Source organism: Hippocampus bargibanti, linkage group LG03 (assembly GCF_051943395.1).
Source record: "Hippocampus bargibanti isolate YZ-2025 linkage group LG03, ASM5194339v1, whole genome shotgun sequence".
In the NCBI taxonomy this organism is placed as follows: Eukaryota; Metazoa; Chordata; class Actinopteri; order Syngnathiformes; family Syngnathidae; genus Hippocampus; species Hippocampus bargibanti.
Genome location: NC_142736.1, coordinates 12,670,848 through 12,696,846, shown reverse-complemented (window position 1 = coordinate 12,696,846; position 25,999 = coordinate 12,670,848). Strand labels below are relative to the sequence as shown.

Below are 25,999 nucleotides of genomic sequence, written 5' to 3'. Positions count from 1 at the left end.
TGTGTACTAACAGCTTTGCTACTTCTAAAGTGACTTTGAAATGCCAACTTTGTCTGAGACAAACTCATCTGTTATATCACCAATATCGCGTCACGTGCATATCGTAGACCAATCACACGGTTCTGACGACGTCAGGGGCCGTATATTGTTTCTGACGTTTTGCCATTTAACTGTGGAGGTTAAGGTCGCAGCGAAGCCCAATGTTGTCCTCCGTAATTGCAAAAAGAGTGAGTATTGTATTTATGTATTTTGAAGAAATTCTGTTTTGTGATCTGCTATTTATTTTTGGGCTAGTTTAATTTGAATCGACATACTGTACCCTATGTTAACCCTAAAAGTATTTTCCCTGTTGTATTATTGTCCATGATATCAGTAGTATATTTTATGTACTTATTCATATTTTTATGTATTGCACTAATATGTTTCTTGTTAGCGTTAGCATAGTGGAACAACAGTCAAGTTGTACAACATGCAAGCAGGAGACATTTTGCAACTCCTCCGCCGTGCTCTGTCAAAGACATTTGTATTCTCAACCAAGAAAAAAAAATCATTGGATTGTTTTCCCAATTGGAAGCACAAAATATTCCACCAGTATGTAAAGACCAAGCTGCTTTAGTGCCATATCACACTGCTATATTTGCTCATTTGCGTCGCAACTGGCAGCACAATGATGTGTAATGCGGCATGCTTTTGGAAGAGAGAGTTGGGTATCTGCTGTATGCCCTTATGCTTCTCCCACTTTTTGACCAATTGGCTGTGGTCGCTATAATATGCGTTGTTGTTTTGAACTATTTACATTCGAATATTCTTTGATCTCCTTTGATGTATGACGAAATATTTTATGACATCACCTTGAATGGCTGACCTCCTTGCAAAGTTATTAACCTGCCCCAGCCAAAGACCACAATTTAGTAGTTGACTGAAGATGAATTTATTTGTTTGGCAGTGGCATTTATTGGGTTTCAATTCCCCAACAGGTGTTAAGATGTTGTTTCGTACCAGTGCACAATGCTATTCTTTTCCTTTCGGATTTTCCTTTCTAGGGGTCGCCACAGCGAATCAGTGTCCTCCATCTTCAGAGGTTTGATCCCATGTTTGTTTTGGCCAAACTTTTACGTCAAATGCCCTTTCCAACACAACCCTCCGTATTTATCCGGGCTTGGGACAGACACAAGAAGACTTATGTCCCTTTGTGGCTACAGAACAAGCAACTCGCTTAGTGCACTATGCTATTAGAATCACAAATAAATATAGGCTGTATGATTTGAAGGTCATATTTGACAACCAACACTGTCTTTCAGGATTTTTTTTTTTTATAATTTCTTAATTCGAATATGTGTAATTGTAGTACAGGTAAAACATATTGTGACCCATGCCCTTCCTTAGGGTGACTGTAGTTCATGAAAATACTTGCGTACAATCAATTGCCAAGCCCTTCACACCCCCACACACCTCCCAAAAGATTACAGGAATGTAAACCTTTTGCTTGAGGAATTTAGGGTTTAATTTAATTTGATATATATGTGATTTCACACCAGCTGATGACAGGGATCTCCCAGACAGCATGGAGACCTGTATTCACTGGACTGGTACCAACTCGTTGTTACCGTGGTGATGCACCCGATGATACCAGGACCGACCTAATTGAGATCCCATTGCCCCCCTGGGAGGAAAAGCCTGGAGAGTCAATATACATCAAGAGGCGGCGCCTGTTGTACGAGAGCCGTAAAAGGGGAATGTTGGAGAACTGCATACTGCTCAGGTTATTAAATAATTCATCCATCCACTTACTATACTTCTTGCTGTCGTATGTACAGCTATGTATAATTTAGAGTCTTCAATCAACCGACTGATCATGTTTGTGAATTGTGGGAAGCAAGCAGAGTACCTTGATAAATTCCACACATACCTCAGTGCCGAAGCTCGGATTTCAAACTAAAACATCTGCACTGTGAGGCAGGTGTATTTATCTGTCACTCACGGGGCTCCGCTCAAAAAAATGTAGCCATTGATAAAGTAGCTTTACACCACAAACGAGATATTCTGTATATGGTACATCCAAAAGTCGAACAAGTACCGTATGTCCACCTCCATTATTTAGCCCCTCACAAAATTTCAGACTTTACAACTATGAAAAAGCTGCATTTACAATCTCACAGTCAGAGAGGTAACAATACAACAATATTCGTGCAGAGTTTATCTGATGCAGTGCATCTTGTTAATTCAATTTCAGCATTGTTGGAACAAACAGTTTATTTAATCCTACATTGTGCAGGTGGTCAAACATTGTGTCTTTAAATCAGAGCTGTGCAATTCTGGTTCTCTCTGGCATGCTTTCAAATGTTTTCACTTTGTCTACTCCACCTGCAGCCTTTTTGCCAAGCGATACCTGAATACGATGAGTGAGACCCAGCTGCAGCAGTATGACAGACTAATCAATGAACCCAGCAACGACTGGGACATCTACTACTGGGCAACAGGTGAAATAATTATTTCATTGCTGTCTTTATTTCCAAAGTTATGATATTTTATGGGCTTATAATGCTCTGAACACCCACATTTGGTGCCTTTTTTGATGAAGTTTGCATGTTCTGCCATGGCCGTTTTAGCTTTTGTGGGAGTATGATCGGACCTCTTTATTTTCTCATAGAAGTATTCTCATTGGGGGGGATATTTATACCTCATCAATTGTTTTATTTATTTTTTTGGTTTTGCAAAAAGTTTTGTATTCACATTTTTCCCCTGAAATGTAAGTGACAAAATATAGGGATGTATTACAACAGGCTCTGTCGAATGAAGCACAATATATTATCTGTGTAACAATTAGTAATGTAGTAACTCCCCACACTCTGGCGAGTGTTTTCACATAATGTTAACCAATGAGCTGGCGCCAAACCCAGCTCTCTTCGGGCGAGAGGCAGAATATACCCTGAATCTGTCACCAGCCATTCACACCAACCGATTTAGGCATAATACTTACTGTAGAGGAAATCAACATAAGCACAAAGAGAACATGAAGAGTCCAAACAGGAAAGCCAGCGGCCAGATTCAAACCTTGAATCTCAAAATTGTGAGACAGTCGTGCTCACCATTTGTCCATAGTGCCTCTGAAGAGAATCTTGTCAAATCATAATTTGTGATACGGTAGTTGTCCAAAGACTTCATTACAGTAGTCAGTATTTGAACATACAGACATTAGGTTAAAAATCACTAAACTGAGTAGTTGAAGCTAGACTAAGAGCAGAAGCAGAAGTCAACATTTGTGAGCAGCAGTATGGCTTCATACCAAAAAAGTGTACGAGATGCAGTGTTTGATTTATGAATGCTGGTAGAGAAGTACAGAGAAGGTCAGAAGGAATTGCACTGTCTTTGTAGATCTGGAGAAAGCGTATAACATGGTAGCCAGAGAAGAGCTGTGGTATTGCATGAGGAAGTCTGGAGTGACGGAAAAGTGTCAGAGCGGTGCAAGACATGTATCATGACTGTAAGACAGTTGTGAGGTTTGTTGTCGGTGTGACGGAGGAATTCAAAGTGGAGGTGGGACTCCACCAGGGGTCAGCTCTGAGAATCTTCTTACTCGCAATTGTGATGGCTGACAGACCATGTTAGACAAGTATCTCCTTGGACCATGATGTTTGCAGACGACATTGTGATCTGTAGCGAGAGCATGGAACATGTGACAGAGAAACTGGAGCGGTGGAGGTATGCCCTGTAAAGGAGAGGAATGAATATCAGTTGCAGCAAGATGGAATATATGTGTGTGAATGATAGGGACCCAAGTACAAGAGTGATGCTACAATGACAAGCCATAAAGAAGGTGGTGGATTTTAAGTAATGGAGAGTGTGGAAAAGAGGTGAAGAAGCGTGTACAGGCAGGCTGAAGCGGCTGGAGAAAAAGATCAGATGTGATGTGTGATAGAAGAGTTTCAGCTCGGATGAAAGGAAGGGCGTATACATCGGTGATGAGACCAGTCACGGTATTTGGACTGGAGAGAGTGCCACTGAAGTCAAGAAGCAGAGCTGGAGGTAGCAAGGATGAAGATGTTGAGGTTTTCTTTGGGAGTGACCAGGTTGGATAGGATCAGGAATGAGTATATCAGAGGGACAGATCATATTAGAGGCTTTGGAGCGAAAGTCAGAGAGGCCAGACTGAGATGGTTTGGACATGTCCAGAGGAAAGAGAGTGAATATATCGGGAGAAGGATGCTGAGCCTTGAACTGCCAGGCAGGAGACCGAGAGGGGGACCGAAGAGGAGGTTTATGGATGTTGTCAAAGAGGACATGAAGGTAGCTGGTATGAGAGAAGAGGATTCACAAAACCGGGTTAGATGGAGTACACTGATTTGCTGTAGCGACCCCTGAAGGGGAAAGCCGAAAGGAAAAGAAGAAGACACTGAGATACTTGTCTCAGGTGCATGTACTGGGATCTGCTGGATTGGTTCTGAAGCTCCTGTTTAAACATGACTTCTTTTTTCTTTAAGAAAAGTACATCTTTATTCCATTACAATACAACTTGAATCTTGAAAACATCTGACCGATTATCAGAAGATTATGAGTTATTTTTTGTTGTAATATTTTGAAAAGAATCCTCTCACTTTCCGTTTTGCTTGCAGAGGCTCAGCCCACCCCAGACATTTACCAAGGAGAGGTCATGGAGATGCTCAAGGAGTTCACAAAGAATCGCAATCAGGAGCAGCGGTTGGATGCCCCCAGCTTGGAATACTTAGAAAAGGAAGGGTAACATGGATGAGCAACGAAACCCACTCCCAGAACTCCCGATTCAACAGACTTAATGGGGTGAAAATGATGGTCACATAAATGATTTTATCAGGTCGGTTGCCTGCAATGTATTGTGGTCTGTACACACACAATACAGTGGTAACCTTTTATTCTTGTAATATAAAAGCATGGCTGAAAAAGCATCAGTGTGTGAAATACTGTACATATAGTAAAAAGAAATCGAAGCTAATGATCAAACAATATTCATTTTGCCAAGGATTGACACAATCTTGACTATTTGCTGCCGTTACGATGTGTCCACCACAAGAATGTTATTTCATACATTTTCATCATCTCTTGTTTTTTTCATGACTATTTTCCAGTTGCAATAAGTATTGGATGTAACTGCATGCCGTAGTCGCGTCCAGAAATACCCAGCAGTGATATTTATCAATTCATCTATTTCAACACTGCTTAATAACCTGAAGAGGGTCGTGGGGAGTTGCTGGAATATATCCCAGCTGACTTTGAGCGAAAGGCAGACAACACCGTGGACTGGTCGCCAGTCAATTGCAAGGCACATATCGAGACAAACAACCATTCACATTGTCACTGTCACACCATTCCCACGCTGCCTGGACAAAAGTCTGGCGAGTGTACCATGACACCAACAGCGACCCATATGACATTATTAATTTTTTGTAATCATTAGTGCTTTTTTTGTTTTTGTCGGAATTCACGATTTATGACTTGGTACCATTATTTATAAATTGCCACGTTTCCAACCTTTCCAAATTGATGAAAGATGACAAAATTATAATATGAGTCCTACCTTTGAAGTTTGTCTGTGGTACTGCTGACAAGGCCATGAAAAATAAATCAATAGATACATAAAACACATTTGAAATCTGCCCATGGGTGCACATGAGAATGTGTGATTAAGACTAATAATGAATGTTTAGCCCTAATTCCAAAAGGTATGTTTATAAGTGGGTCGGAGCTTTAATGAGTCATCACCTAGATTTATTTTGAAGGTTTTTTTGTTTTAATTTTCCAATATTTTGGCATTGCTTTGAATTGAGATGAGAATAGCTAACCTTTAGTACTCTCACATTGGAGAAATTCCCAATTCACAGCAACAAAGTAATGAAAGGAAGAGGAAAGGAAAAAGAATAAGTAGAAAAACAATTCAAAGGCCTATTTTCTATTCTATTTCAAGAGTTAATAGAAAGTCACGAATATTAAGTGTTTAGCGGAGTTTGCATGTTCTCCCTGGGCCCGTGTGGGTTTTCTCCATGTCGTCCGGTTTCCTCCCACATTCCAAAAACATGCATGGCAGGCTGATTGAGCACTCCCAAATGTCCCCTAGGTGTGAGTGTGGACTCGTGTGGTTGTTTGTTTGATGTGTGTCCTGCGATTGGCTGGCAACCAGTTCAAGGTGCCCCCCACTTACTTCCTGAAGACAGCTGGGATAGGCTCCACCAACCTCTGTGACCCTTTTGAAGATAAACTGATCAGAAAATGGATGGATGAATATTCAAAGATATTTTGACAACTGAATTTTTACCTTTAGGTCGCCGTGCATGAGTAAACAACGGCGCTAAACGCAGCAAAATTTACAAGCTAGTCAGCGAATTACCTCATATTTTAAGCCCTTGCTAAAACATATGGTGATCAAAATGAGTAGAAAGCAGGACCAAGTAAGGGGGCAAAACATATTACTTTCATACGGAATGGGAAAATGTGGAGCACCATTTTCGGACTGTTCATGGAAAATACGACATTGACTTCACGCTGAAAAGCCAGCTGAGAAAGAGAACGGTGGACGAACTAAAATCCCAGTTGTCCGGACAGCAGTCACTTTTCACTCAACATACTTCAAAAGCGAAAGTCGCCACCGAAGCAGCGTTCCCTGTGAGTCACACCATCATTAAAAACAATAAGTCCTTCCAAGACAGAGAGATGGTAAAAGAAGCATTCGTTGAAGCAGCTGACTCCTTGTTCAGAGATTTGGACAGTTCTGTAACTTACTCACACAGGAAAAGTACCCCAACTTGAGGAAATGTGCTACCTCCTTGATTGCATTATTCGGCTCCACTTATTTATGTGAGTCAGCCTTTTCCTACATGAAGATCATTAAGTCCAAATACCGTTCCACCATGAATGATGAACATTTGGAAATGTGCTTGAGGCTGGCTCTCAGCAGCTACTGTCCGGACTATGCATCCCAGGCGGATTCAATTCAGTGAAAGTCATCAAAGTAAACTCAGGTAATTACAAAAAAAATGTTAATAGTTATTTATTATGTTATGTATATGTAGTTATTATATGTGTAGTGCAATATTGGCTTATTCGGTTATGCAAGGTACATCAACATACATTGTACATACAAAGAATCCTTAAAACATTTGAAAATAATTGTTTTGCACTTTTGTCGTGGGTAGATTTTGACTTGGTAGTTTTTGTAAGTAGCTCGTATGCTGAAAAAGTGTGAGCACCCCTGTGCTAGAACATATCCTTCAGGGTCTTGTTGGAAATAAATTAAATAATCTTTAAAAAACCAATTGCAAGGAAAAACTGAGAAGATCTGAACTGTATAGGGACTTTGTAAGAGGCACGATAAATGGTAGCCCAAGTGTAATTTCTCCCATTTGACCTGCGTTTGGAACTTGAAAATAAGGCCACAGGCCCACTGGGTGTGCACTCATTACCTCAGGTGTTGATTAGTACTTTCCCTTTGAAAAAGAATACCCCCACCCCAATTGATTTTTTTTTACAGGTGAAATTAGCGGTGGAAGAAAGTTTGGCATGTTTGACCTTGTTCTTTTTTTAATCACAAACAAAATGTGGCATTTGAAGAGTGTTTTTATCTCCACTGCGCCTTGGTTTTAAATTCACAGTTCAGTTAACATTCTCTCGAGCAACTGAACAAAATGTAAAAAAAGTAAAACAAAAACAAACCCGGCACATTCAACGACATTCCAAATAACGTATGAATACTTAAAGCACTATGATTTCAGAGCAAGTTCAACATTCATTACGTAATGTATTTTTGCACGCTTGCAGATTCACTTTACGTTCAGCAGATGGCGACAAGATACGATCCAGTACAACCGACGGGGATGTAATGCAAACGTCGCTGAACTAGAAATGGATAATATGGGCACAAATGTAAACCATATCCATCTGCCATGTCTTCAAGCGAAGCCGGCAATTATGAATTATCCAAAGCTCCCATATTTGATTAATCTGGATGAACATCTTCAAAGCTATTACACATGTGATGGTGCTCATATGAGGCATGATGCCATTGGGTTTCCAAGAGAATTACCCGTAGCCAATCTTTTTATTGCATCTCAAGCACCACTGAAATTGTCTTTCTCTTTAAAGCTCATAAATGTTCGCTCTGGGGAATTTAAATATGGCTTCCCACTCAGTTTTTCTTTGTAATCCTCAACTGCAGACGAGAGGAGAAGAGCCCCTCTGGCCAAATATGCGCAGTTATTAAATTCAATCTCGACTTCCCGTGACTGCATGTCATACATTATAATGTCTACATAAATCAAACAAGGCGTTTTAATCCATGACAATAAACAGCGCACGTTGACCACATTTTTTATGAACAGTATCTTATAATAAGTTGGAATGTTTATTCTGCTGACACAATTGTCAGCTCCTATGTGTGAGGTTTCAGATTTTTTCGGACACTCACTTAAGACTGTGTAACAGGTCCGACTGTCTCAAATCAAGATTCATGCAAATAATAGGTCACGAGAAGGTTCAATTGGTCGAGAGATATTCTGTCCGACCTTGAAATTGCAGAGGTTGGTGATGATGTTGAAAAAGTTGAAAAAAATCTACAATTATTGGCTACATAGCATAAGTGCCTAAAAAACATAATAAAAATGATCATGATTCAACAAGCAAACAATCTTAAATTCTGATTGATGTGATGAATCATCTTCACATAGACAATAACCTTCACTTTGGCTTGCAGCCATTTTAAATTGCTTCACAACAACATTGCTGTACAGTATTATTCAAACATCATGACAGCGTGTAGAAGTCGGCATCATGGCAGGTTGTACCCCTGGCCTTCACAATGGCCATGGAGGTCATTATCAGGGCCTCAGGGTGTGTGGTGGGGGGTGAGTGAACCAGGAATGGGATCCACTTCCCACCTATCCGGGCATACATGGATGACATGACCGCCTTGACCACAATTGCAGCTTGCACCAGTCGGCTACTAAACTGCAGGAAAACATCAAATGGGCCCGGATGAAAATCAAGCCGAACAAGTCGCATCTCAATAGTCAATGGATAGCTAAACAAACGTGAAGTTCTGCATTGGTGATGACCCAATACCAACGGTGTCTGAGGAACCAGTCAAAAGCCTGGGCAGGTGGTACAATGCAAGCCTCAGAGACAAAGATCAAGCGCAGCAACTAAAGCAGGACATCACCAATAGTTTGGAACAACACGACTCCACTGCCAGGGAAGCTCAAGCTATGGTGTCTGCAGTTTGGACTTCTCCCTCGAGTAACGTGGCCACTCACAGTCTATGAGGTCCAACTCTCAACTGTGGAGAAGATGGAGCGAGCCATCACTAGATATGTGAAACGATGGCTTGGTGTTCCACGCTGTATGTCCAACATCAGCCTCTATATCTATGGCAAAGGGGTCCTTGAGCTTCCAATCACAAGCCTCACCGAAGAGTACAAGTGCTCTAAAGTGAGACTTCAGATGACCCTTACAGACTCCAGAGACCGGAAGATCAGTCAAGCTGCACCCCCCCCCCCCCCTATCAACTGGACAGAAATGGACGCCATCCATCGCAGTGCAGCAGTCCACAGCAGCCCTAAGGCACAGCGACATTGTCGGACACGTTCAGCTAGGAAGAGGGGGGTTCGTTCCGATGTTGAGGCCTTACTCCAAGATGGTTTGTTTGTAAGGCCAAACACCCCTCTTATAATATATCACTTATGGAACCCACCCATACTAGGGCCAGAAATCAGATTCCTGCAGAAATTAGGCATGTTTAGAGTGTACATTTCTCATTTTCCTACGCACACCCAATGTACCTATCTGTGGCCCAGCTTTGTTGTCATCCCCCAGCACTACTTCCTGTTGTGACAGCTCCGCGGTTGATCCTCAGCTGTGTCGCCACCCTTTGCTCACCAGGAATTTCAATAGTTCATTCTCCTGCTCCATTTACCCCGACGACTTCCACATCCCCAGCATTCAGCTCATGTTTGACTTAACCTTCACGACAATACATTGATGAGCAGTTGCACCTTTTTGGCAGCCTGAATATACCAGCACTGTTTTTGATTTGGGAGGAATGTCGGTGCTATTTGACTGTCATCACTGGACAGCTCTGGGGCGATTGTACTCTTTTTTTGCGCCTGTAATGGGCAGCATCTTCACAGCGCCGCTTTGTTCAGCGGAAAGGTCGATGCTGTTGGACGGCTGGATGGATGCATGGCTTGAGCGCCCCACGATGAGAAGAACCGAGCAGGAGGTAAGCATGCCGATGCGTATGTGGAACTGCCGCGGCTTGGAATTGATGACATTATTACCAAACAATCAAATGTTGGGTCAGATTGATTCAAGTAACAGGTTGGTCCTATTTTCGACCCACATTTTGTTATTTTTAACCCAATCAGAATCAGAATCAGAATCATCTTTATTGCCAAGTATGTAGAACACACAAGGAATTTGTTTCCGGTAGAACACGCTGCACTAGTATCGTTGTCAAAAAAAAACTGCTAAGTGGCACTATACAGTTCCATTTAATCGTTTAATCGTTTGATTACTGTTTTTTTTAACTAATAAATACATTGTACATGAATAAAATGAGTTCATGGTGTTGTGATTCTTTGGCACATTATATTTACATACAAGTACCTGTAGTTGTAATGTGAGTATAGTCTTGCTTTTTTGATTGTTGCTGTGCTGATGACCATTTTGTGTTTGGGAGCCTTTTACTGAGCGAGTTGCTTGTTCTGTAGCCACAAAGGGACATAAGTCTTCTTGTGCCGGTCCCAAGTCCGGATAAAAACCGGGGGTTGTGTCAGGAAGGGCATCCGATGTAAAAGCTGGGCCAAAACAAACATGCGTATCATACCTCTGAAGATGGAGTTTATTGATTCGCTGTGGCGACCCCTTGAAGGGAAAAGCCGAAAGGAAAAGAAGAAAGAAGACCTGTAGTTGTAATTAGCCCATTGCAATGCTGACACAGTAGACTGCCAGTCCTCGTGTTTGCCATTGCAAAGTGCAAACTGTAAAAAGCATATTTCAGCAAAACTACAAGATATTTTCACTTCCAGCACACTTAGGAAAGGTGCTATTCTGTATTGCATTGTATTGTATTCTATATTTGCCTCTTCTTACCGGGTCTTGATGTATGAGTGGTGCAAAGTTTAGATATGAAATCAATATGAGATGTGCTTTTATGTATGTACACATTTATCTTTTATATACACTGTACAATCAGTAAAACAAAAAAAAAGAAACAATCAGTCAGTATTTCACATTGAACACCTTATGAATGAGTTACATGAGCCGAAAAACGATGGAGATACCCAATTAATACTGCCCGCACTGGAATGTTCATCGCAATGTATACACATTAGATTACCTCTCTTTCAACAGTATTTCTGTTGTAATTTTGATGAAAGTGGCTATTATAGAAAATACATTTGTACCTGGGGAATAGAATACACCAAACCCTGACAGTTAGCCAACAAGAATTTGTAGCTGCATTTATTAAAACGACTTTACATATGCCTCTGGAATGTAATTCTCTGTCATTGGTATCATCAATAATGCACGCCTTGTTTATCACACATGGCTATCAGTACAAACCAACAACTACATATGTTGTTGGTTATTTCAGGATGACCTGGCTCGCTCCGGGGATCTTGTTGTGATGCAGAAAGGCTACGACTGTCCTATCTCTCCTTTCCTCTTTTTCCTGGCTCTTGCAACATGCGTGCATATGCTGAGCATCGAAGCGTGGTGGGATCTGGACGTGGAGAGTGTTGTGTCAGGTAGCATGTGTGCATCGGGGGGGTGTTGGCTATGGCGGTAGTTGTTTTGGTCTAAACCTAAAACCTGGCATTGATTTCTTTGTAAGCTTAGGCTTGCAGCTGCCACCCTAATGAAATAAAAATAACCCTGTTATTTATTGCTTTGAAAGTTTTGCTCCAGCATTGACATCTTAAAGCGCAGATGTCACAGAATACAAATCAACATATGAAAACCAAAAATAGTGTCTTTTTTAATCTCGTATTGCACACAAACCTAAAGAACAGCAATGGTTAATTAACCATAGTCATGTATACACCCACATGCGCTCACACGCACGCGCGTGCACGCACACACACACACACACACACACACACACACACACACACAAATATATTACTTTGTTTTATTCCTTCACAAAGTACATTGAAAAGTATTTTGTTGTTCTTGAACCAATTGATGCAAATAACTGGAAGACAAAACTCCACTTGAACTTTGAATCTGAAAAGAAGGCAAACCTTAACCTTGATGAATTTATTTTAAATCACCTGACCAAAAAGCTGTCATTTTGACATGCAATCGTAATACAATTGCCAAAGGTGATCCACCCCGAGACCCCTGCCAAAAGAAAATAGTAACTCTGAAATTGCATGTGATTTCTTTGGAATTAATTAAAATGGCACATTTAATTCATGTCATCCGTCATCAAGGCCTACCAAGCCCAAAATGTTCACTCATTCATCCAATGATACACACAAATACATTACAACCACCACATTGTGAAGCTGGCTTTTGCTTATTTTCTCTGTCTGGAGGAACACCTTGATTCGTCTTTTTTTGTCAATAAAAGATAACAACAATCACTTCTACTCTTGTTTTTCTGTTTGAGAAGACAGAGTGGGGTTTGAACACTGTAGCTTTGTGGCCACGTACTGGAGATTCTCTCATTGAATCCTCCACTTTTTTATTAACTTCATTTGGGGGCACAGCACATCACCCACGACACACACAGACAACAAGGGGTTGCAGTCAAGGTGAATAATTACACAGCTGCCGGAGCCAAAAAGAAAAAGTCTACTTGACGTCTATTCGATTTTAAATGGAGCCTATTGCATTCATCAGCTTCTTGACCCTTGGGGCATCATCAGGACAAGGAGTGGCAGTGACAGCAACAGCAGAGTCGAGCAAGTGACATCAACATCAGATGGGGCAGTGCGTCTGATCTGTATGGTTATCACCACAGTGGATTCTTGATCCAGGTTTCATCCGTTTTTGGTTAACAGTTTGTATTCTTGTGTGGCAAGAAGTACTGCTATCGGGTTTAACACCAGGAGTGGATGACAAGAAAGACACAGCGGTATCATGACCAAAAAAGAATCATCTCATAAAAAGACAATACGAGAGGAAAGTGGCTGGACATCAAATACATTTAAGGGTCAGAGGAATGAGAGCGGGTCAGGTGGGCATCACTGTTTGACAAGGGGTGAAATTTAAGAGGTACAGGATTTCAAAGAGGCCTGAGAACAAAGAGGTGACACACACTGTCTGCAGTTCAAGACTGCAGCTCGAGAGCAGGAGATGTGTGCTGAGGGCACGGGGAGCAGAGCCGGCTCGCTCCCTCAGGCCTTGAGTGCATGCCACTGGGCCACGGCGGTGCGCGGGTGACCCATCATGTCTTTCCAATGTTTGACCTCTGCGGGGCCACTCTTCCATGAGAGATAAATCTGTGAGGAGAAGAGACAATAGTAGCTCACGTATTGTGTTATCAAGAGTGAATTGGCTTTTCATGAAGAGCCTGACGAAGGAGTAAATATAGACATGATAAAAGTCACGCTGAGCCCGGCCGGCTGAGAACACAAATCCAAATCAGACATCCACCAATCTACTTATGGCTGAAACAGATGAAATTACTTGTGTAGAACACCACAACAACAGTGCACTCTATTAATCACAATACTAAAATTGGATGATACGTTTTGGGGGACTATCTCTGATGTGTTTATTGGTCAATGAAGATGTGGTAATAGACCGGATTCAGTGGTTTGACGGTGAACAAACAGCAATCGCCGATTTGATGGACAAGTTCAGCCCTAGTGAACAACCAACATTTTTTTTGCAATATTGCTTGATTTGTCTTCTTTAAAATGTGTCTGAAATCCCCCATTTTATTTTAAATGACATTTTTGCTCTTGGAACCATGATCCTTGTCAGTCCACTTGGTGCAACAGCTCTCTGAGGTGTGATCACTCCTGTTCAAAAACAGCTTAATCACCAGATCAAATCTGATGGTGTTAATTTTAACAATGGAAATTTACAGCACAATCCCATTCAGTCCCAAACTGACTACCACATTTTTTCCTTTCACTCTTTATGTGTTTGTGAAAGCCAGAAATGTGTCATTGGAAAGAAATTAATATTTGTGACTTTTTTTTTCTCAGTAAATGTAAACAACTTAGTGTCACAGTGGGCACAGGAAAATACGGTATTTATTTTTTGTCATTATATCAATCTAGGTACCTTCCTTCGGCTTCATCTGAAAAAAAAAAATCATAATAAACACCACTGCCTCACTGTGACAAAATTGAACCAATCCACTGTGTTCAATTTTGTAGTGTATCGTGTTCTTGAAAGGCAACACAAAAATCAAAACCATAAAACGAGTTTAATACAGTACTTGTATGGCTATAAAAGGTCTCGCCATGGTTTGAGAGTGCAGCCCTCAAATGAAATTATGTGTAGGACCTCTTAAAGCAGGGGTCTCCAAAGTCAGTCCTCAAGGGCTGCTGTCCTGCCTGTTTCCCAGCTCTCCCAGGAGCAATGCACCTGATTCAAACCATCAGGACCATTTTGATGCTGCTTCAGAGCTGGTTGATGAGCTGATCATTTGAGTCAGGTGTGTTGCTCCAGGGAGAGCTGGAAAACAGGCAGGACATCGGCCCTCGAGGACCGACTTTGGCGACCCCTGTCTTAAAGACTCGGGTAAGCACTAGAAACTAGTTGAAGCAATATCTTCAATCAGCTAATGTACCATATTTTCAGGTGTATAAGGTGCACCCGAAAGCCTTGATTTTCTTCAAAAGATGATCCTGTGCATTATACGCAGGTGCACCTTATATATGAAGTAATATTGAGCCTGTAGAAGAAGTAGAGCGTAACCCCAGCCTCCACTGTAGCGCCTTATAATGTGGTGTGCCTTATATTTGGAAAACATTTATATAGTCATATACAGTATTATATTTGGAACACTTTTTTCATTCATTGAAGGTGTCCCTGATAGTCAGTCTGGTGCGCCTTATACACCGAAAAATACTGTACATATATGGCGTCTACGTGCCTGGGGAGTTACTTTATGTATTCTAGAATGCACATTTTGAAACAGAGATGGAGTCACAATGGGCAAATGCTGAGCACGTCTGCCTCACTCCAAAGGTGCAGGGTGCAATTCCAGCTTCATGTGTGGAGTTTGCATGTTCTCCCCGTGCTTGTGTGGGTTTTCTCTTGGTACTCTGGTTTCCTCCCACATTCCAAAAACATACATCGCAGGTTCACGGAGCAATGTAATTTGCCTCTGAGTATGAGTGTGTGAATAAATGTGAATTCTGAGATTGGCTTGCAATGACTGCAGTTTGAAGACAGATAGAAGACAAGAAGATAGGCATGTAGCAGCGCCTGTGAGGATAAACAGATTAGAAAAATGGATGGATTGATGAAATAGCTGAAAGGTTGCATGACATAAACCTGTAGGGGTCAGTAGAGACTACTTTATGTAAATGTTTAAATGAAGCTGGCCTGTCATGGAGTCAAAAATACACATCGGAAAAGGAAGAGGCCGGAAGATGCAAAGAAGAGGCAAGGAGATACCTTTCCAATGACATCATTGCGACTAAGCCTGTCCTTGTCCATGACAGTGATAATTATGGTGGTCTCCCTCAGTACGTGGGCAGGCACGTCGAAGGGAAAGGACTCGTTGAAAACAGGGTTTAGACAACGCTTCATTACCACCGTCTTTTTCTTCTCCACACGCTTGTCCTTGTTCATCAACCACACCTTCACATAGGGGTCTGGGAATAGGAGATCAACTGTTAGTTACTCAGCTGGCTGTGTGTGACGTAATGGACTTAATTCCTCTCTCGAGTTGTTAATATTTCAATGTATTCCGAGTGCACACAACAATGACGCGCAAAGGAACCAATTAAAGGAGCGTGTGTACCAGAAGTGCCTCCAATGTCCATGGCTTTGAGGTTGCGGGCTTTGACAATGCTCACAGTGATAATGTTGGCGGTGGGGTTGTAGCACAGAGACACCAACAGATCCCCTCGACTTCCCTGGAGAAATGACAAACAACAGCACATCGTTTTTTTTCTTCTGAATGCTTTTTCCGATTGTCCTCCCTTTTTCTGACTGTATTTTCCTCAAGCAGTATGTGTTCAATCCAGCAACCTGTCAGACACTCTGTATCCACTTTTATCCTCTCCCAGCAGCCCACTACCACTTCTCCCCTGGGACTGTTACAGCAGCCAGCAATGACATCACGCATTACATTCTGTGCCATCTCCCCTCCTCCCACTGTATCCTTTCTCCCACCTCTTTTCTCCCTTTTACTCACACTGCCGTCGCTACATGGTTTCAATTCCTTCCAGAAAGTCTGCGTGTTGGCCAGATCCAATTTGTTGAGGGGGATGGATACCTCTCCGATGGGGTCATTCCTACTGAAGCGGTCATAATCGAGAACCTGCAGGTATAGAGTTCTCTGGACCACTTTCTCAAATGGGAACCCTGAAATAGAAATGCAGACAAGTACAGTATAATCCATACTCCAATGTTCAAATGATAAGCGGGAAATAGAAAACTCATTGCAAAATGTTCTCAGTGGTTGAAAGATCAACAGTATCTATTCCAATCAAGATCATTTCACTTCATGAAAACTAAAGAAATAACACAAACTTAAAAATGTAAACATTTTCATTCATGCAGTTAAGAAAACAATCAGTGAGCCGTTTAGATAATAACGGACGGATGAATAACTAATTTAAGGTCCGTGTTTCTTTTTTTACTTTTGTAATTATTGCAAATTGTTTTCATTTCAACTCATTCACTGTCAGACATGTACAAAAATGTGTCCACTCCAGTGCCAGGGTTTTTGTCATTGTCACTTGAACTCCAGAACCCACACAATATTGAGTTTTTGGACTACTTAAACATTCAAGGCAGTGTTAGACTCTCTTCTTTCATCAGAAAAAAGAGATATTTCCTAAATTATATAAGTCTAGAGATATATGAGCTTGAAATGAGGCGAGCTGTCCAGAATACAGTGCAATACATACATATAATAATAATAATACATTTGATTTCTAATGGGTTTTTATTGCGCTTTAACAACAGCTGAAGCTGGAACAAAGCGCTAACATGGAAAAAAGGGAAATGCTGCCCCCTCGTGGAAGGGAAAAACATTGCCAGAGGTCTGGCCAGCGCTTTATCAGTACCCAAGCAAGAATAAACAAAACCCGATCTATTTCGGGAACGGTGCTCCACGTCATATTTTCAATTCCCAAATAAATTTGTGAATGGCAGTGAATGAGTTAAATGAGAGACATGTTCATTTTCTACAACATTCATTCTGGTTAGGTGAGCTACAGCCTATCGTTTCAGACCTTGGGAGGGAGTATTGAATTTTTTGTATATCAAAAGAAACTACATGTTTGATGTGTCTGCAGAAAACACGCAAGGGAAGAACATGCCACAGAGCTAATATTTGAAACCTCAGAATTGTGAGGCTTTCCTACACACCATGCTGTGCTGTATGAAATTCATTCATGCAGAAAACATACAATTTCTGGAAGTATTGCTTAAAAGACTCTATGCAATGTGTTTGATCAATTAAATAAGTTTGGAATTCAAACCTTCAAACAAAAAGGTTTCATTCCAATGTGGATTAAGATTCTTCCTCTTCACTTTGGTCTCCAGTTTGTGCTTCTTGTCAGGCAGCAGGTAGAGTTTGACAAAGGGGTCAGAAGTGCCGGAAAAGTCCTTGGCAGGCAATTCCTGGCCCTTGAGGATTTTTACAGTGAGGGTAGAGTCCTGGAAGCTGTATCCCACGCTGAATTGAATGCGACCCAACTTCTCACATACGTGACCCTCGTGTTCATCTTCTTCTGAGCCTGGAGACAACTAGGAGAGGCGATGACAATGAATTTTCAAGCCTCAATACATGAAGGGAAATACAGTCCATGATGTTTGAAATTTTGTCAGGATGGATAAATTACCCTTGTTCAAAAACAAGAAATGTTGGGCAGAGTAAAAGAGATAACACCAGAAAATTGTGACTTCATGCTGTTTTATAAATTTAGAAAAAGTGACATCTTAACAAACCCCCCTTTTTGCAAGGAACCATGATGAAGTAGAATAACTTTATTGTCATTGAATGCAACAAAATGGAACAGACAAATGCCATCTAAAAGACACTGAAAAAACAATGACCTACTGGGACAGACAGATAGATACTAAACAGTTCTCACAGATGAAATGAAAAAAAAAAAAACAAACATAAAAGAGAGCAGGGGAAAGAACAGCGAGAGATAAAGCTCATTTAAGAGTCGGAGCGGTATGGAGTTGGAAAATAGCCTCAGGAAACGGGCACACATTAATACACGTCAACCAGACTAGCGCATGTAGAGGTGGGGTGGAGAACTGTCAGGGAGGGGAGGGCCACATTATAGCCCACATGCATTGAAGAGGTTACACAAGGAGCCTCCACATCCCATTTGCTGTTGCGCTATAATAGAAAACATGAGGGACCCCCCCCCCCTGCTCTCTCTGTCACTGTCTTTCTGTCTGTCTCTCTGTCTCTGACACAATCTTTGTCTCTGTCACATTCTCTGCCTGTCTCTCTGTCTCTGTCACAATCTCTCTGTCTGCCAGTCTCTGTCTGTCTGTCTCTGTCACAATCTCTGTCTCTCTCTGTCACAGTCTCTGTCTGTGTCTCTCTCTGTGTCTCTGTCACAATCTGTCTGACTGTCTGTCTGTCTATCTGTCTCTTTCTGTCTCTCTCCCCATCTCTCTCCTTCTCTTATTCTTACTCCATCCATCCATCCATCCATCCATCCATCCATCCATCCATCCATCCATCCATCCATCCATCCATCCATCCATCCATCCACATGTACACATTGTTCAGTCTTTTTTGGGATCATTTATGTACACTTCCCTTTTACTCATCATCCCATCACCACTAAGTCACGCTGGTTGGTCATGATCAGTTGGTCAGTCTGTGTCTGGGAGTCGCTCTTAACCTGGTTGATCTCAACCACCTTCAATGATGTCTGCCTTTTTGACTCTGAAAACTGAAATAGACGATTTTTTGCTCTATATTTTTTAGTACGCTGTTATTCCTACTAAGTTATACCACTTTATACAGTATACACGATGGCTTCTCTGCCAGATGCATTCCTTGCTTGCTTTTCACATTTGAACTGATGGTTTTTAAAGCGAAGATTACTGTACTCAGACACAAAAAGGACACAAACTGAAGGCATGTCTTAACTCGGATTCAAGGCGACAAGGGACAGTCATGTTCCTTGATTGGAATTGAGTGTCCAATAAGATTAGGATAAAGGCCCAGCTCTTGAAAATATCTATTGATCCAAAATGCAAACGAGCTTCCCGTGCTGTCACATGGCCATAGCGCTGTAGGGTGAGTATGCATGACTGCTGCTGTATGACAGGCCGATTATCTGTTAGTTGACTGACCCTATGACTGACAGAGGCGCAGCCTGGAGGGAGGTGAAGAAATCCAGTTAAAATGTGTAATCTGTTGGGAAAAAAAGCTGGGAGAATCACCGAAGAAGCAATCCTACGAATTTCAGATTCGATTCTATACTTTGCACACACACCTCAGCTGTTGATTCTTGATCTCTCTCTTCTGTGCCGAATATGATCACTTTTAATTTTTTTGACGATCTAAAAGTACCTCTAAATGCGCGGACTGAAATATTTTAGCATTACCTCTGCTCTTTTCATCAGCGTCAGTCTTCACTTTCCTTTCCCCAAGATAGCCTGGTACATCCCATAAAATTATTGTTCAACTATGTGTAGTATAATAATAATAATAATAATAATAATAATAATAATATTCTATAATTCTATAATATTCTATAATTATATAATTTCATTTATAAGCGCGTTTCAAAACTCTCAAGGACACTTTACAGTCACAGGATATTTTTTCTGCGGGTGAGCAGCGGCAGCCACACGCAGAAAAAATATCCCAGCAATTTCACTGGGTGATTTACGGAAGAGGATTAGGGCCACTGAAGAAAAAAAAATACGGTTGGCAAAATTCTGACTTTAATCTCAGAATTCTGACTTTAAAGTCAGAATTATTTTGGTTGTGACTTTAGAGTCAGAATTCTACGGAAGAGGATTAGGGCCACCAACCGTATTTTTTTCTTCTTCAGTGGCCCTAATCCTCTTGCGTAGAATTCTGACTTTAAAGTCGCAACGAAAATAATTCTGACTTTAAAGTCAGAATTCTGAGAATAAAGTCAGAATTTTGCCAACCGTATTTTTTTTTTCTTCAGTGGCCCTAATCCTCTTCTGTAGTACGTGACTGAAGTAAAATGTCATATTTCGCATTTTTGTAACAATAACAAAACCACCCTTCCGCAAAAATCGAAAACAAATTGTTAAATCTTCATTCCATACAAAAAGTCAGAGAGGTGGTGCGACAGTGTGATACTGTGATACACAACCATAATCTCTATTTTAATCTGTGTGCAGAAATCAAGGTCCAGGTAAGAGAATACATTTATGATGTCTATATCTTTTTTTCACAAAACTAAGTCATCCTCAACTGACATAATCACCAGTTTTTCAAATGCCTAATGAGGTGCAATTAAAATTTAGAACATTTAAAAAAAGACAGTTGATTTATCCTGAATACTCATCTTATTTCAATATGTTAATCATAAAATAATGAACAAGACTTTTAAAGCATTTCTCAGGAGACACGCACACCTCGACAAGACAGCACTTGTTCGGTTTTCCCCTGCAACTGAATTACTGTGAAACGCATGTAGCAGCAGACACATCACCAAAAACTGTGTCGATGACTTCACAGAGCAATAACATTCATCTTATCAAAAAAAGAAATGTGTGGATTCCATGTCGCGCCGTGGTGGGGCATTCCATTCTTGCACCCTCATATCACATAATGAATGGTTTCAATGGTGGTGTGCTCCTCATCGATTTCTAAATACAGTGTGAAAAGGCTTCAAGACCTAAAATGTAACATTTCCCTGTAGAATTGGACTACTCGCTGCTGCCAAGAGTGAAAATTCACAACTCACGCCCCCCAAAATAGCTTTGGAAATGACATAAAATGGTGACAAAGGATGCAATATGTTGAAATGAAATTCTTCAATTCACTTCTTTGGCGCTAATATATCACAAAATGGCACAAATGTCATATCATAAAGGGATTTTCCTCAGTAGAATAATAATAAAATAAGTATATTTTTTAATGGAACAACAAAGGATAGGTTCCAATTTTGCAAGGGAATTTGAAAAACGCTTACCATAAATATGCAGCGGTTCCATCCATCCATCCATCCATCCATCCATCCATCCATCCATCCATCCATCCATCCATCCATCCATTTTCTACAATGTTTACAAGGGCCGCATGCATGGTCGTTGTCTCCGGGCAACAATTGTTGGAAAAATGGAGACAAAACAACAATTTGCCTTCACATTTCGGGATAATTTAGATTGTTCCATCAAACTGCCATGCATGTTTTTGGAATACCGGACAAGGAGGAAATTCAAGAACTCTGAGAAATTCTACACATGAAAAGGGAGAACAGGAGCACAGCACAGAGGAGCTCGGATTTAACCCTGCACCTCTGCACTATGAGGATGATCTCCGAACCCACTTTACGAACCACAGTCACCCAATTTTGCACATTTGGCTTCACATATGGCCAAAATGTTCTGACGAATACTGTGACAAATCTACTGAAACATCAACAAAATTGTCTTCAATTGAAGACAAAATTAGCATAAGATAAATATTTTCACTGCAGGGGGGAAACAGTGTATGCTGCCTACACGTTATTTGCCAATCCGAGGAGCCTTGCACGGCTACAACCGTCAGCAAAATGTAAAGCACGATGCAAGCTTGGATTGGAAGAAACGGACCACTTGCCGCTTGGTCAAAGTCTCTGTGTACGTTACAGATGGTTAATATCCACTATAAATGTGTAGTTTTGCAAATGAATCCAACTGACCAGCAAATGGGAAATGCGGAGCTGACTACCAACGTGGTCAGCCCCATGTAATTGTGAGATTTGTTACTATTTTTAGCGCAAAGGTTGGGCCCTCTAAATTATGTCTTTCCTTGAAAAACATGTGGCCATTACTGCTTTACTCTGAACCTTTCACCGTGAACCCACCCTAGGCCATGTGTTTGTGCACACTGTGCTGCCTCGCATCAGATTTGAAGGGGTGTGTGTCGTGTTGGTGGCTGAGGAGGAGGCAAAGGAGACAAGATTTCACAAAATAATCACATTTTGTCTCATCTATGCTCTATGCTCACTAAAATATCCATCGATTTTAGCCTTGTGTTTATATTGTGAATTATATTTTTGTTTCGTCTTCATTGGTCGATAAAAATGTACGCTACTTTCATCCCAATTGTTGCTTATTAATGGGGCGGGGGTTTGTTTCATCGAGCCTTCTTTTCATCTGGTGAAAACATATGCAATGACAAAAATGTTTTTATCGAGTTTTCGTTGACAAAATACACACAAAACTTTAATGCATCATTTGAAGTTGATTGTATAAAATATTTTAAAGTATTAACAATTTGATGCATGTATGTTTGCCTCAGGCATTTCACCATACATGTTTACGCTATTTTGGGGAAATCTGCAATGAAAAATGGGTAAGAGCCTTTGACGGAAGAGGCATACTGTAGGGGCAGGGCATCATTGAGCTTTGGAGAATTGGGACGCACTACAGACTTGCACCCACAACGTACAATTGAGGCACACAGGGGGGGGGGGGGGGGGGGGGCTTAGTTAGATTATGTATGACAGTTAATTTCCTACCTCAGCCGGTTGCTATTTAAAGGACAACCGACGTCTCCGGACAAGTTGTGTCCATAATTTGTAAAATGGCTTCAAATGACTTCTACTGAGCGTATTTTACAAAGATTCCACCGCATATAGTTATATTTTACGTTTTAAGACTCGCGCTGAATATTCAGGAAGTCTTGTTTTTGAGTTGGTGACAAGTCCGTATGTGACGTCACTAAAGGACCGCCCCTTGCCGTAAAAAAAGACGCATTGTAGCGGTCCTTCCATCACGTCAATGTATTTTGCTGTACATGTTTGGTCTGAGGACCGTGTTGCACCCAAAAGCCGCCAGAAGGCCAGAAGAGGGCATTCAAGCGCCATATAAGGAATTTATCACCCTGTGGAAACGGAGGTGGCCACAGGAGGTCGCCATTTTGTGCCTCTTTTTTTGGGTGAGAGATTTTCCCCCAATGTTGTCTCAAAATGGCACAAATAAATTCTTTAATCGATTGCAAACATGTATGCTTTCCTCTTCAGAACTATTTGAATCATATTCATCACTGGATGTGGAACAAGAAAGCATATTCTCTGAATCTGAAGCCATTGTTTTGATTCACTAGCAATGCAAGACGTCTTGGCGTGACGTCACGAACTGGGGGCGGGACTCTCTGAAAATGCCCAATTCGCAGCTCAATTTTTTGCAGATTTTGGACACTTTAAGTCATTTTTATTGGTGTTTTGCATTTGACTAAAATATCATACTGTGTGTTTTGGGTATTTTAGATGCTATAAAACGTTTTTCTGGTGTCAATTAAAAAACAAAAAAGTGACGTTGGTTGTCCTTTAACTTATTCACAGCCATTCCCAAATTTATTTGGGAATTGAAAAGCATGACGTGGAAGGCCATATCCAAATTTGTTCGGGTTTTGTTTTTTCTTGTGAGGGGGTGCGAATCAAGCAGACCTCTGGAAATGTTTTTCCCTCCCGTGAGGGGGCAGCATGTGCCTTTTGTACAGCCGCCCGGAATTCCATTGTAGATAAATCTTGAGCCAATAAGATTGCCATGAGCTTTTTTTATATATTTTTAAAATATATATTTATATATTTTTATTTATATTTATATTTATATACACCGTAAATGATGAAAGAAGTGGGTCTAAGCTTTCTTACGCTGAATTGAATGTTTATGTAGTCTCAAAACTCAATATTATGTGGGTCCAGCAATTTGAGTGAAAATGACAAAAACTCTGGCATGGAATGGACACATTTTTGCACATTGTCTGGCAGTGAATAAGTTAAGATTAGATTTGTGCTAGCATATTAAAGACTGCTGTCTTGAATGCCTTCATTTGAAATAATGCATTCGTGAAGCGAGTTTTCCTCGCATGACATTGTAGTTTGTAACACACTAAAATCGTTTAGTGTGGGTGGAATAGGTGGCATCTATGGGGAATTGCCAATAATTTGAGTGTTATGGCTTGTTTTGTTGAACAAGTTTATTCAAAAAAGTTATGAAATAAATTTAGAACTGTCGAGCAGACACTCCCTGGATGTGTAGGCACTGCTCCTAATAGCCAATGCATGTTGAGCTGAAAACAAAGTGAATTGTGAGAATTTCTTTTCTTGGCCCATTTTGATCCCATTATGGTCATCTTATCAGAAAAATACTCCACTCCTTGTCTAAATTCTTATGTGAAAGAGTCCCAAGATGCCATAAACATTGACCAACTCAACAAGCGTTGTCGCTAATCAAACAGATATAATTTTAAGAGATGGAGAAGATTTGCTCATGCAAGTGTGATATGTACGTAGTTGAGACCGTACCAAACATGGACATTTTTCTCATGCATACATTCATACGGCAAAGAGCCTCCCACTAAACCTGCATAAGCTCTTTGTGAGAGACTACACGTGCAATTGATTGGGAGTGAATTAAGACAACAGCAAATATCATGATCATCATCAAAATGTGCAGTGAAAAATTGGCAAAATGAGAAAAATGCAGTAAAACCAATTAAAAAATACCTAAAAAATAAAGCAAAGCACAATAAGATGCGATTGTTTTTCACTTTTAAACATGATGCTAATATTGCCTATGTTTGTTAGAAGAATATTGTTCTTGCATATTCTTCATATTAAAAATCCAAGCCCGCATTTTAGAGTTATTACACGTGAATAATGTATGGTTATATATGGAGTTATTATTGGGTTTCGTTCTGTTTTTTTGATATGAAACCATATTTGTTATATAATATTGGTTTACCTTGGAAAAATGAATAAGAAATGAAAAATACAGCTATATGATTGATATATTACATTTTATGACAACATATTCATCACACATGTATGTCCATAATGCGTGCGATTTATGGTTGCAAAACATTGAACGAGTAGAGCAGAAATATAAAAACAATGCCGGAACACAGAGCAAAGGTTTTTGAGGATAAACAGTAAAAAAGGCAAGCAGTTATTGTGCAACTTAAAAAAAAAGCGACAGGAAAATTTTGTCGAGATCCCAGTGTGCACAATGACAGGCAGGAACATTTGCAGGAATATTTTGCAGTGAAGAGATGGGACACTCCATGCAGGGGAGATTAAAAGACAATGCCATGCAGCGTATTTTTTTACGAGTCAGAGATGAGGCTACGCTTATTTCTCCAAAGTATATTTTGTACCATCTGGTGTTGCATTTTTCACATTAAAAGTGAAATCTCACTCAGTAGACCTATTTGGTCTTATTGGCTCGAAACAATATGGCTTTACTGTTTCAGGATGATCGACAGAGATACATTCGGTGTGGCTCAATATTTACTGTACATTGTGGTGTTAAATTCCAACGAGAGAGACAATTATATCGTGATGTTTTAATGAACTTGAAGGCCCGCTATTATAGTTTTCTTGAAAATCGTTTCAAAAATATTGCATCATTTTCCAGTGGCGGATCTAAATGTCATAAATGTCATCTAGCCACTGTTAATTTTAATAGGCTTCCTTAATCATCGACTTACCATTTGTTTAAAAAAATGTTTATGGTGCTAACATGGCTACTTCTCATCCCTAAAATGCTCCTCATCCTTTTTTTTAGCTCCCTCCAATGTGTTTCCATCTGAGATATTCTTTGAAATGAGCATGGCATCTCCATCTTTCCTCATCATTCTTTTGTGAGAACAATACTTGTC

General features: G+C 40.6%; 2 protein-coding genes across 4 annotated transcripts in view; one reads left to right on the top strand and one right to left on the bottom strand.

The window, feature by feature from the left end:
- Positions 1-82: 82 nt before the first annotated feature.
- sdhaf2 (succinate dehydrogenase complex assembly factor 2) lies at positions 83-5,069 on the top strand. The gene is made up of 4 exons (XM_088992016.1): positions 83-227; positions 1,539-1,762; positions 2,371-2,480; positions 4,614-5,069. Exons 1-4 carry the CDS (start codon positions 201-203, stop codon positions 4,739-4,741), a joined length of 489 nt encoding a protein of 162 aa, XP_088848142.1. The 5' UTR covers positions 83-200; the 3' UTR covers positions 4,742-5,069.
- Positions 5,070-5,767: 698 nt separating this feature from the next.
- Positions 5,768-25,999, bottom strand: part of syt7b (synaptotagmin VIIb) — a 109,175-nt gene continuing 88,943 nt past the window's right edge. For all 3 annotated transcript variants that reach the window (XM_088992012.1, XM_088992013.1, XM_088992014.1), the window contains 5 exons: positions 17,649-17,916; positions 16,355-16,524; positions 15,959-16,073; positions 15,610-15,809; positions 5,768-13,472 (listed from right to left, as the gene is read on the bottom strand). In XM_088992012.1, the coding sequence (XP_088848138.1) occupies positions 13,368-13,472; positions 15,610-15,809; positions 15,959-16,073; positions 16,355-16,524; positions 17,649-17,916 (858 nt within the window). In that variant the 3' untranslated portion in view covers positions 5,768-13,367. The remainder of the gene's footprint in view (positions 13,473-15,609; positions 15,810-15,958; positions 16,074-16,354; positions 16,525-17,648; positions 17,917-25,999) is intronic.

Excerpts from the sequence above, each read along its gene's own strand:
- sdhaf2 (XM_088992016.1), top strand. The coding sequence starts at position 201 with ATGTTGTCCTCCGTAATTGCAAAAAGA. Across the intron at positions 1,763-2,370 it reads GAGAACTGCATACTGCTCAG|CCTTTTTGCCAAGCGATACC; the intron begins GTTATTAAATAA and ends CTCCACCTGCAG. Across the intron at positions 2,481-4,613 it reads CATCTACTACTGGGCAACAG|AGGCTCAGCCCACCCCAGAC; the intron begins GTGAAATAATTA and ends TTTTGCTTGCAG.